General features: G+C 36.5%; 1 protein-coding gene across 2 annotated transcripts in view; it reads right to left on the reverse strand.

Moving 5' to 3' along the window:
* The window catches only part of LOC105486455 (NBAS subunit of NRZ tethering complex), a 390628-nt gene that overhangs the window by 276116 nt on the left and 102006 nt on the right, over positions 1-12506 (reverse strand). For both annotated transcript variants that reach the window (XM_011749319.3, XM_071076257.1), the window contains exon 21: positions 12056-12192. In XM_011749319.3, coding sequence (XP_011747621.2) covers positions 12056-12192 — 137 coding nt within the window. The remainder of the gene's footprint in view (positions 1-12055; positions 12193-12506) is intronic.

Consider the following 12506-nt stretch of genomic DNA (forward strand, 5'->3'; position numbering starts at 1 on the left):
ACAGACAAGTTTTACATACTAATTAAATGTGGGACCAAAAAGAATTATAGGGACTATTTACCTCAGGCAATAAAACCATTCAGAAGATGTTACGATCTATGTAAGAATCATACATTCTGAAATTACTGGTCAAGGTTTTTAGAGTTTGCAAGAAAATGAATAATGAAATAAAACTCCATGAAAAGGGTATCATTTGGTATCTGACTCTAGTAATAGTATCCTTCTTTTTAAGAGAACACATTAGTTTAAAAAAAAAAGACTCTCTCAAAGATTCCTTAATTTCAAATAAAAATGGAAACTGCAAATTACATTGTTACATTAAAAACACTGGAAAATAGTTACATTCGCACTAAAACAATAATAAAATTAAAATTATTTATTAAAATAATTCCCTATTTCAGAACCTCTTTCACTAATGCCTCTCAAGTTTTTTGCCCTAAAAGCAAAATAATCCCTTTCTGCTTATCTCATGAACATGCTATGTGAACTATATGTGAAACATAAAGTTGGTAGGTACACTTAAAGACAAATGTTCCATACTCAATCATGAGATGTTTGTTGAATAAAAGAGGAAATGGGTTAATTAATTAGTACACCTTCATTTCCTTAGGATTCCCCAGAGTACCAGATGCATAACAAATATCAATGTCAACATACTTCTAAGGCCCCAAAAAACTACTCTGAAATAATACTGACTTACACCTTCTTAATCAGAGAGCTCGCCTTAAAGCCTTTTTTTTTCTTTAAATAGGAAGATAAGAACTCATTCTATCAAGATCTAGAGTGCCCACAGTGCCAGGAGACATGCAAACCAATTACCCCTACCACAGATCCTAACCCTGTTCCCAGCCAATAGAGGCTGTTAGGCCTTTCTTAGCTGATATAACCACAAGGTTATTCCTGGATTCACAAACTGCCAGCATATCCCACCCTGTTAAGTACTCTGTGGACTCCTCTCTGTGGACAGTCACCTCAGAAGGCCAAATACTTTTTCCAAGCCCGAAATATAAAGCCATTTTATTGTTCTTTCCTCATAGCAGCTCAGAAATAAACTGCACATAGGGGAATTGAATTTTGATTAGGTAACTAACCAAGTTTCCAATGTTAAAGGGAAAAGAAACACTTTTATGTCTCCCTGGAGAATCAAAAAAGTAAATGCAATGCCCTAATCTTTCCATAAATATTTCATCATCCAGTCTACGGTTTAGGTGATATTTTATTACCACAACAAAATTAGGGTAGAACTAGAATACCAAATGAAAATTACTTCTTTTTAAATTTCAGGGAATACAAAAAGAAGTAACAGGACTAGGCTATGTAAAAGCATAAATAAAGAGAGATTCATCTTTGTTTACCGGAAATACGCTACACTAATTCATTTTCACCTAACAAGTTAATTGGGAATATGTTTTGTACTCTGTGAATAAGCAATATGATGCAGACAAAGCCTCAGTATGTGAAATACTTTGGATTAAATATACACTCAGACACTTCTTTCCTATTCAAATTTCCCAACATCAAAAACATACTCAATTTTCAAGGTCTAGATCCAGATCTTATCTTTTCCAGTAAGGCTTTCCTGATTCACTTCCTTTGCAACAGAAAGTTGCATCTCTCCCATCTCTAAGCCTATCTACACTCCTCATATAACGCATTTTAAGATAGTTGTATCTATCTTAAAGTTGTATCTAACCTGTCTGATCTTCCCCACTGATGACAAATTTATCTGTGGACAGGTACCACATCTGATTCACATTTCTATTTATTTACTGAATCAAATATAGTTCCTTTATATGGAACACAAGTATTCCCTAAATATTTCTGAAATAATATAAAATTTATATGACTCACACATTTTCATTAAACTGTTCTTTCAATGAAAGTGAAACAATATAAAGCAATTTAGAAATGTTTAAACTTATTTTTCTTTTTTTCAGCATCAGGTTCATTGTTGATGCTTTCATTTTTAAATGAGTTTACATGTACTCATGATTAATTATAAATTTCACTCAAAAGAAGGTTAAAATTCAAAAGCCAATAGCTGCTTTGCAAGAAACATTAACATTCTTCTTATGGAAGACAACTTCCTGGAATATCCATAAAACTATGAAACGATACCAACAGTAATTGATTCTGGGACTGTCTGGGAGAAAAAGATAATTTACCTTCTTTTATTTATTTATTCATTTTAGAGACAGAGTCTTGCTCTGTTGCCCAGACTGGAGTGCAGTGGTGTGGTCACAGCTGACTATAACCTTGAACCCCAGAGCTCAAATGATCCTCAAACCTCAGCCTCCCTGGTAGCTGGAACTACAGAAGCGTGCCACCATGCTCAGCTAATTATTTTTATTTTCTGTAGAGACAGGGTCTTACTACATTGCCCAGCTAGTCTCAAATACCTACCCCCAAGCTATCCTCTTGCCTTGGCCTCCCAAAGTGCTGGGATTATAGGCATGAGCTACCACATCCAGCCAATTTACATTCTAAATTGAAAGCTGCCTAGAGTCCATTTTGATGTCAAAAAAAAAAGACAGTTCAAATTATTTCATTTCTGGAAAATCATAAACTAATGTAATTATCAAAATATCATCAACTTAAGCCTTAAAATATAGTTAAAAGTAGACTTCTAGCTACCTTTCATTTGTGAAGAACTGGAATAATATCCTCTGATCTTTTTAAAGGTGAGTTTCTTATTAATGATTTAAATTATAAAGTGAATCAATTTGACCTATATAAAATTTGTTCTACTGGAAATTTTAGTAATATGAATATTGATGTTTTGTTTTCATATCATAAGTTTTATGCTGCTGTAATAACATAAAAATTCTCCACGTTTGCCTATTCAAATCCATGAGTTGTAAAATAAAGTATCAGAAGACATACTAGAAGTTTCCTTCAGGTTGGATACTCTCTTTCTCACCAAAAGATGAAGAAGAGGTTCTTCAAAGGGGTTCAGGCAAAAATAGTGACATAATCTCCCATGTCAAACTAGAGTTTATCTCCATCCTTTACAGTTTTGCAGCATAAACAGAAACATGACCCACAGGTAGAAACCACTCTAAATCTTATTTAATCTTAATATTAATTTCACCAGAAGTATATCATACCTTGAGGACATTACGCTAAAAAAAACAAAAAGTCAATAAATGACAAGTACTGTATTTCCACTTATATGCCATACCTAAAGAAGTTAGATTCATTAAGATACAAAGCTGAAATGTGGTTGCCAAGGGCTAGGTGGGAGGATGGGGAGATGTTTAATAGGTATAGAGTTTCAGTTTTGCAAGATAAAAAGAGCTCTAGAGATTGGTTGCATAGCAATGTGAATGTACTTAACAATATTGAACTGTACACTTAAAAATAGTTAAGATAGTAAATCTTATGTTAGGTGTATTTTACAATTCAATATTTTTTAAGATAAAACTAAAAGTGTATTATGGCCAAATGGTCCTAATGGTCCCTATGCTCAACTGAGTCAACAAGATATAAGGATACAAAGTGTGATTTATGAATGCAAAAAAGATGTATTCGCTCTGAATAGGATTGTGGAAGAAGATAACTAGAATTATGTCCATGCTTACAGTCTGAGAAAGTCAACAACACATTTTCTTTACCGATTCAGTTTCAAGAAAATCTTATTTAGTTTGTCACACTACCTTGCATTTTCTAAATCTGCTCACATAATCATTTATTCATTCAACAGTCATTAACCATCATTTCATGTATGTACTATATTCACAGCACTTTACTAGGAGATATGTGTTAGTGTTGTTATTTTTTTTTTTTAAATTGTCACAGGATACTATGACCTCTGCAAACAGAGTAATACCCTCCAAATTGGTCACCAGAAGGCCCTCCAGTATGGGTAAGTGACAATGACTCATCAGTAGGGAGAAAAGAATGCCAGACTTCTTTATCCAATGATACTCCCCGGTGAAAAATGGGAATTGGAAAACTTCTGGAGACCCTGAATATCCTGTTGCACCATCAAGTGGGGCAGAGAGCACAAAAGGAACAAGGCCCAAGGAAAGCAGGAACGACCCAGGGTTAGCAAGAGAATAAAGTACCAAAGGCATCAGTTGAAGCATGTAGAGCACAAAGAGGTCCTAGGGAAGAACGCTTCTGCCAACAGGATTGTCATACAATTTGTTACACTGTTTTGCAACATTGTTCTAAATGAAAGCAGGGGACTGTGCTTTCTGTGCTCTAGGAAAACAGCAGTTTCTGAAGATGGGGACTAGGTACATATTGAAGATTAAGTTGGCATCCTATGTGATCTAAACCACTGCTGACCTAAAATTGTTCACTCAATCACTTTTTATTTTTAGCCTTACTGATAAGCCATACAATTACTGTGAAACCAAAGGTCGGGAATAATTAGAAGATAACAGATAATCCATGCAATCAAATTCAGAAACACCGAAAACATATTTTCATACTTTACTCAATTACAGTCCATCTGCATGTTACAGCAGGCTTTTCACAGTCAAACTCTCAATCATCAAATAACCTAACTAAACTTAGATACAAGCAAGCAAATTGCCAGATACTATAGTAACAGCTTTTCTTTTCTTTCTTATTTATTTATTTATTTATTTATTTATTTTATTTATTTATTTATTTTTTTGAGACACAGTCTCTCTCACTCTGTCGCCAGGCTGGAGTGCAGTGGTGCAATCTTGGCTCACTGCAGCCTCCGCCTCCCAGGTTCAAGCGATTCTCCTGCCTCAGCCTCTGGAGTACCTGGGACTATAAGTGTGCGCCACCACGCCCAGCTAATTTTTGTATTTTTAGTAGAGACGGGGTTTCACCATGTTGGCTAGGATGGTCTCGATCTCTTGACCTCATGATCCACCCGCCTCAGCCTCCCAAAGTGCTGGGATTACAGGCGTGAGCCACTGCACCCAGCCTAGTAACAGCTTTTCTAAGAGGGCAAGAAGAATCAACAGAGATTCCATCAACAGAGTTTTTCCACTTATACTATAAAATATTTTAAATACTGCAATATTTCAAATATACTAACTATAATTCAATATTTTCTTATTGATTCTGGAGATAATCTAGGAATATAAATGAGTATCAATTCTCATTGTTCAGTAAACATATAATTGTCAAAGAATTTCTTAATGAACAGATATGGTAAAACAAGAGTTTATTTCCAGATATTGAAAGTAAAGGAAGTCTACATGCAATGTGGTATCCTGGACTGTATCCTCAAACAGAAAAAGGATATTAGTTTAAAAAAAAAAAAAAAACTGTTAAATCCAAATAAATCTGTAGTTAGCTCACAGTACTGTACAGTCAGTTCTGCTATAATGTTTTAAAATGCAAATTTGTTCCAACGAATGGATATATTAGGAAACAACTTAAGTGTAACACAAATTTCCTAATTGCTGATGCACAATTTCATCTTTCAGAAGCATCAGGTGAACATGGAAAACTGCCCCCTGCTGAACCAAGCCACGCTGGATTCCGTGTGCATGTACATTCCTCAAACATCTACCAGCTATTTCAGTTCACCAAGTGTGTGAGAAGCAACTCCCATCCACAGCTAGTGTTACAACTCTCCATCAGATTTCTGATCACCCTCCTTTCTCCACTTTCCAGTAGCTCACAAACTGCAACTCTTCTGATACCCAGCTTCCATAAACAAGGTCTTATCCAGGTATTTTTCAAGGTAAAGGGCCATATTTTAGTATGTAAGTATTTCTTAACCATTCAACACACGTAAAACTATGCTGCAATTTTTTTTTTTTTTTTTTTTGAGACAGAGTCTCACTCTGTCATCAGGATGGAGTGCAGTGCATGATCTAGACTCACTGCAACCTCTGCCTCATGGGTTCAAGCGATCCTCCTGCCTCAGACTCCTGAGTAGCTGGGATTACAGGTGTGTGCCACCATGCCCAGCTAATTTTTGTATTTTTAGTAGAGATGGGGTTTCACCATGTTGGCCAGGCTGGTCTCAAACTCCTGACCTCAGGTGATCTGCCCACCTTGGCCTCCCAAAGTGCTGGGATTACAGGCGTGAGCCACCGCACCCAGCCTATGCTACAATTTTTGTTAGGTTACTAAATATGTTCCAGTGAGCAAACTTCTTCAGTACTATACCATTAATCCCCTTTTCTCATATGCCCTGTGGTTTTCACTAAATAATTCTGTACAATGCAATGACTTTTAGGAATTCATGTGTCACGTTATAGCAGAACGGACTATTCCAGTGCTAATTTCTAATTCTGACAAATATGCTGTGGTCATATAAGAAGAAAAAAAAAAAACCTAGGTGAATAGCATATAAGAATTATCTGTGTTACCTTTGCAACTGTTCTGTATACATATTCCAGTAAGAAGCTTAAAGCAATAAGTATATGAAGTATATAAGCACATAAGGCCAAGGCTTCAGCATGGGATTCTGTAGTAATAATAATTGCTAACACTAAAGTAACACTTAGTTGGTGCCAAGCACTTTCCTCAGTAGTTGACACACATTAACTCATTAATCATTCTCACAACACTATGAAGTAAATACTATGAGCATATCCATTTTACAAGTGAGAAGACTGCAGTGCAGTTAAGAAACCCAAGATCACAAACCTAGGCAGCTAGATAGTCAATGCTCTTACTCCTACGCTACACTATTTCAACAGACAACTGCTCACAATACAATTTTAACCAAATTGTATTCATCACTCAGGAAATATTTTCAAATAGAAAAAGAGCAAAAATGAAAAATCTAAATAATCTTTCTGAAACATGCTATAGGCACCAAAACATACCCCACTGACAAAATGTTTCTTCTAACAGAAAATCTCTATTATCTCAAGTTGTGGAAGCTAACAAAGACTGTAAGAAATGTCACCTTTGTACTTTAAAACAGCCAACTAGAATATCAAATGAAAACATTTTATAACAGTTACAAACTCAGAATAGGTGGCTATAAAAAGATGCATCACCTATGACAGCAAATGTAATTTCAAAGCTTTATAAAACTTGCTCACATTTCATCAATGTCAAATACACATGATGATTTAAGACTGACAACATAAAACACAAAAATAGCACATAATTTAGAAGTTTCCCAGCTTTCATAATCATAAAATGTGTTTGAATCGAAAGTGGTTAATCAAATGTTGGTTAAATGTCAAGGCAAAAGTTCTGCCAGTGGGATCTCAAAACAGAGCAGGCAATAGGTCAACTTGGCATAACTTACTATTGTTTTGCAAAATTTAATACAGCTTGAACTCTAAAATCTAAAATTCTATCTGTCCTTCCATGTACTTAATTTGTGGTCCCTAAGTCACTCATTCATTCAAAAAAATCCTTCCTGAGCTACTGGTTTGTACTAGGCACTGTTCTTAGTGCTGCAGCTACATTCGTGAGCAAGAGGCAAAGTCCCTTCTTTATGGATCTTACATTCACCCATTCATTTATTCATTCATTCAGCAAGTATTTAATGAGTGCCTACAACATTCCGGGCAATATTCTAATTGCAGGAGATAAGGATGGAAACAAAACACACAAAATCGCTCTCCACTGGAGCTGCTATTCCAGAAGGGGAAACAGACAATAAATAAGATAAATAAGTAAAACACAAATTAATTAGATTACTATATAATAAATGCTAGGAAGAAAATAAAGCAGAGAAGGAAGATTTAAAATAAAAGTAGAATTTTAAATAAATTCTTAAATAGGAAGGCCAAGGAAGATCAGATAAAGTAGAGAAGACAAATAACCATGTAACATATTAGGAGTTAGTACTATGAAGAAAAACAGAGTATAGGCAGAAAGTGAGGGCAAAGTGAAGCTTATATGAAAAATGTGGTCAGGGAAGACCTTTATGAAGAGATTAAGTTGAGTAGAGATTCAGAATGAAGTAAGAGACCCAGTTACAAGATGACACAGGAGAAGGGCACACTAAATTAAAAAGACCTAGGGCAGGAGCAGGCTTGGCAAGGTCAAGGAACAGTCAGAGGCCTGTGTGGCAGGAGTGGAGAGCGCAGGGGGCTCTAAGCAATCCTCCTAACAGCTGGCTGAAGACCGCACAGCGAGACAGGCATTTGGGGAGTCATACACGTAGAGTCTAGTGACTTGTTTCAATTCAAGTCACTAATTGACTTGAAATCAATTCAACAGATTATTAAAAAGTCATTATTACTTGCAAAATATAAGTGGAGGAGTTAAAGAAAAGAGCAGAATGAAACAGGCTGAGCCACTGAGCAATGTACACTCTCAGAGGAAGAATAAGGCACACACATGGAAAGCGAACAGCCATCCAAGACAGTCAGGGAATGTCAAGGTCATTTTATTAGTTTTCAGCATTGCTACTGAGGAGAAAAAAGAAAAGAGCAGAATGAACTGCAATTACTTATTTAGGGTATGTTTAACTTTTCTTTCTTCCTCGTTTGACAGCATGATGCTGTAACAGGAAGTGCTACTGCTTTGTAAAGCATCCCTGATCACTCCTGCTGAAGAGGAGCTATGCTCTACTCATCCTCAGTCCCTACCACAGCTCCAGGCACGTTTGAGGTGCCCAGCCAATGGTGCGTGGAAAATGGAGGAAAGCACTCACGCACCAACAAACAGGACACTGCTCATCTGAACTAATGCTTCCAAGTGATTTGAAAATGAATATCAAGTATTCAAAGAACCCTCACGATGGAAATAATTTTTATAAGTATATCTTACTGCTCTACTTGTCATTTAGGGTAAAGCTTCAATTAGAATAAAAGAGTTCCATCCTTAACGATGGGTTGAAACAGCAGTTGAACCCTTCAGGACCTCGGTAAACACAGACCTGGGCTTCTTCCAGGTTAGCAAGTGAAAGTCCATCTGCACTCCCTGCAGGATACTTCAAAACCTCTTTTTTAAATGACACAAGAGGACCTAATTTATGCAGTCGGCAAACATTTTCAGCATACTCACTATACAAGCGCCACCCTAACTGGGATCTGAACATAAGGAAGAGATGGTCTCTGTCTTTAAGAGCTAGTCTGGTATTTATGAGAGAAGGAAATGAGGGAGAAAGGCAGAAATAAGTATGACTAAAACACAATGTAAAAGGTGTTACACAATGAAAATAAAGAATTATGAGAGTATTGGGAAAGGAGTAACTTACAGAAATCCTCATAGAAGAGGTTCTGCCTGAAGCACAACTGTGATTTTGCTTTGCAGTAACTATGATACGGTTTAGATATTTGTTCCCTCCAAATCTCACACTCAAATGTGATTCCCAGTGCTGGAGGTGGGGTTTGGATGGGGGGCAACTGGATGTGAGGGCAGATTCCTCATTAGTGGTTCAGCACCATCCCCTTGGTGATGAGTGAGTTCTCACTCAGTTAGTTCCGGTTAAGAGTCTGGGACCTCCCCCTTCTCTCTCTTGCTTCCCTCTCACCATGTGAGGGCGCCTGCTGCCCCTTCACCTTCCGCCATGACTGGAAACTTCCTGAGGCTCTCACCAGAAGCAGATGCCAGCACTATGCTTCTTGTACAGTCTGCGCAACTATGAGCCAATTAAACCTTCTCTCTTTATAAATTACCTCAGGTATTTCTCTGTGGCAACACAAACAGACTAATATAAACCTAAATTATGAAAGGACAGAGATATTATTGTAACCTATTGTTCATTCTATTTACTACTATAGAAAAAAAATAGTATGAAAGACTTTCTTGAGAATAAAGGTTAATTTTAAAAAACTATTTTTTCCAAATGTGTTTAAAAATGAGCATAACTTAAGAACTCATAAGAAATCAGTCTCTTCAAAGTTTGTCTAAACAACATATCCCCAAACAATGATTCAAAATAACATTATATTCTTTTCATCATACCCTGCTGCAATAGGGTATGACTAAACTATTGATCACAATTTAAAATGGTTCTTGTGGCAGGCCCCATAAAGGAACCACAGGGCATTCAAAGGTAGTGTGGCATTGGGTACTGTGCAACTCTTTTGCAACCAACTTTCAAATTTCAGGTTAAAATCAAATGCTTATCTAAGCAATCATCAGAAAACACTGACAATAAATGCATCCAAATCTGAGGAGATGGGGGAGGCCCTTCAGGGTGGTATGGCCTAGACAAATGTATCCAAATCTAAGGAGAAACTGCCTTTAAAAAAACCGTTGAGACAGTAGCCCTTTTCTCTATACTAACAATTTACAGTAGGAAAGGTAATTTCCATTCAGATTAGATTCATTCTGCAAAGAGGCGGAGAACAATAGATATAATTATATTCTGAAAACATGCATAAAATATATTTATAAAATATCATTTACATTATCCTTCACTATACAGATCTAAAATTATTTGAAAATGAAAAAAGCATCCTGAGCTTTTTCTTTTTCTTCTTTTTTTTTTTTTTTTTTAGACAGAGTCTCACTTTGTTGCCCAGGCTGGAGTGCAGCGGCGTGATCTTGGCTCACTGCAAGCTCTGCCTCCTGGGTTCACACCATTCTCCTGCCTCAGTCTCCTGAGTAGCTGGACTACAGGCGCCCGCCACCACGCCTGGCTAATTTTTTTATATTTTTAGTAGAGACAGGGTTTCACCGTGTTAGCCAGGATGGTCTTGATCTCCTGACCTCGTGGTCCACCCGGCTTGGCCTCCCAAAGTGCTGAGATTACAAGGAGTGAGCCACCATGCTCAGCCCTTTTTCTTGATTTTTATCAAAACAAAGAGTTACTTTTCAAGGACTAACACTAATGTAAACTAAGGAGTTTATAATATATTCTCAGTGCTTACTGACCTACAACTTAAAAGTAAATACAGGTTCAAATTCTGGCTGCACATATATAGATTTCAGCATGCTGCTAAACTTCTGTAAATCTCAGCTTTCTGTAATAACAGGATAATACCAAAATTACTTGAAGACCAAAAATAAATAAGTGCCAAATACATAGTAATTACTCTATACATGTCGACCATCATCATTAATACCCATGCCTAGAAATAGGATATTGAGTGGAGGCAGCAAGGGAGGAATGAGGAAGCCAAATGATCCCCGTAATTTGAATAACATCTCTTAGCACCGTAAGTTTCCAGTAGCTGAAATTAGTAAAAATGATTTCAGTCAGAATTATCTTAACAGTGCACTAAAGGGTACTTTACAGTATACTATAGTTAGCAACCAGATATAATAATTATCAATTCTGGTGTTACTAAAAATATGCAAAGTGAATAAGACAGGGACTGTCAACCCATTTTAAAGATGAGTAACTCAAACACAGAAAAGACAAATCATGTAGTTAACCATTGAGCCACACTTACTAGTGGGCTAGCTCACCACAGGTAAAGGTTCACACAAATGGATGTGTCATCTTACTCTTTTGTCTTCTGCCTCTGTTCAGTAACTGACCTAAGCAAGGTATGCTCAGCCCTCCTGTTTTCTCCCAGGTGCCATTCAGGTCTGGGGCAAATGGCCTACCTGTTTTTGAGTTATCAGTGAGACAAATGTACTCCCTCTCCTTTATTCTCAGGAACAGAAGACTACCAGGTGGTAATACAGGGACTCAATGGTTCCAGCACAGGCTTTGACACTATATCACATGCTGCAACCCAATTATCAAATCGCCGTAAACTGAGAGGAGGAGCATTAGTCTAGTGGTAAAGCAATATTTCAGTTTCCCATTTGTCTTTTTGCCTGTGGTATTTCCTATGAAGACAGGGTTGCTAAGCAAAGGAAGATGCAGTATCCCTGGGTTTCTGGGTCTTCCCATCTAATACTGTCAAAAACACACTTCAATTTCTAAAAGATACAACTACCTCAGGCATACATTATCCTAAAACCTGTTCTTAACCAGAAAACAGTATGTACTAAATACAAAGAAGTAAAATCAGAAGGCTTTCAAAAAAAAAGGAAAAAATTGTGCTTGTTAAGGTAATCCTGTTATGTTAGAAACACTTTGGCTTCAGGACCATTTACAATAACTTAATTTTTTATCAGGAAAAAAGTTTAAATATATTACATTAAAATCATTTTTTTTTTTAATTTTAAGGTGTTCAGCATGACAAGAAATTATCAATATATAGAAAGAAGGTAAAACTCTGTTAACATAGTCACATACCAAGCTTCAGGCAGCAAAACAGAATATTCATGTGGAGAAGTGGTCTCTGGAAAGTTGGAGAGAATCGCAAGGCGATGAGGAAGCAGGTCGGAGCCATGATAAGTAAACAGAATTTCTAGAGCTTGTACATTACTTTCCTGTACAAAAGGCAAGGGGTAAGTTTCTAATGTAAATCTAAGAAATAAAGGAGTGATTTTATATGACAACATTCAAAAACTAACTTTGTCATGCAGCTCTGATATGAAGCACTTTGAAATGACCCTGGTTTTTCCTAGCCTATATCCTGTTTCTCAATCTACGGCTATGAAAATTATTTATTTTTAAAACTCAGAATGATGGATATTAAATTAAAATTTTCCCTACACTTATTAATATTAAAACAAAAAAGAAAATGCAATATATGCACACAATAACATTAACTGCACAGCTCAAAGATTTAGAGAGTGTTAAT

Source organism: Macaca nemestrina, chromosome 13, assembly GCF_043159975.1.
Source record: "Macaca nemestrina isolate mMacNem1 chromosome 13, mMacNem.hap1, whole genome shotgun sequence".
In the NCBI taxonomy this organism is placed as follows: domain Eukaryota; kingdom Metazoa; phylum Chordata; class Mammalia; order Primates; family Cercopithecidae; genus Macaca; species Macaca nemestrina.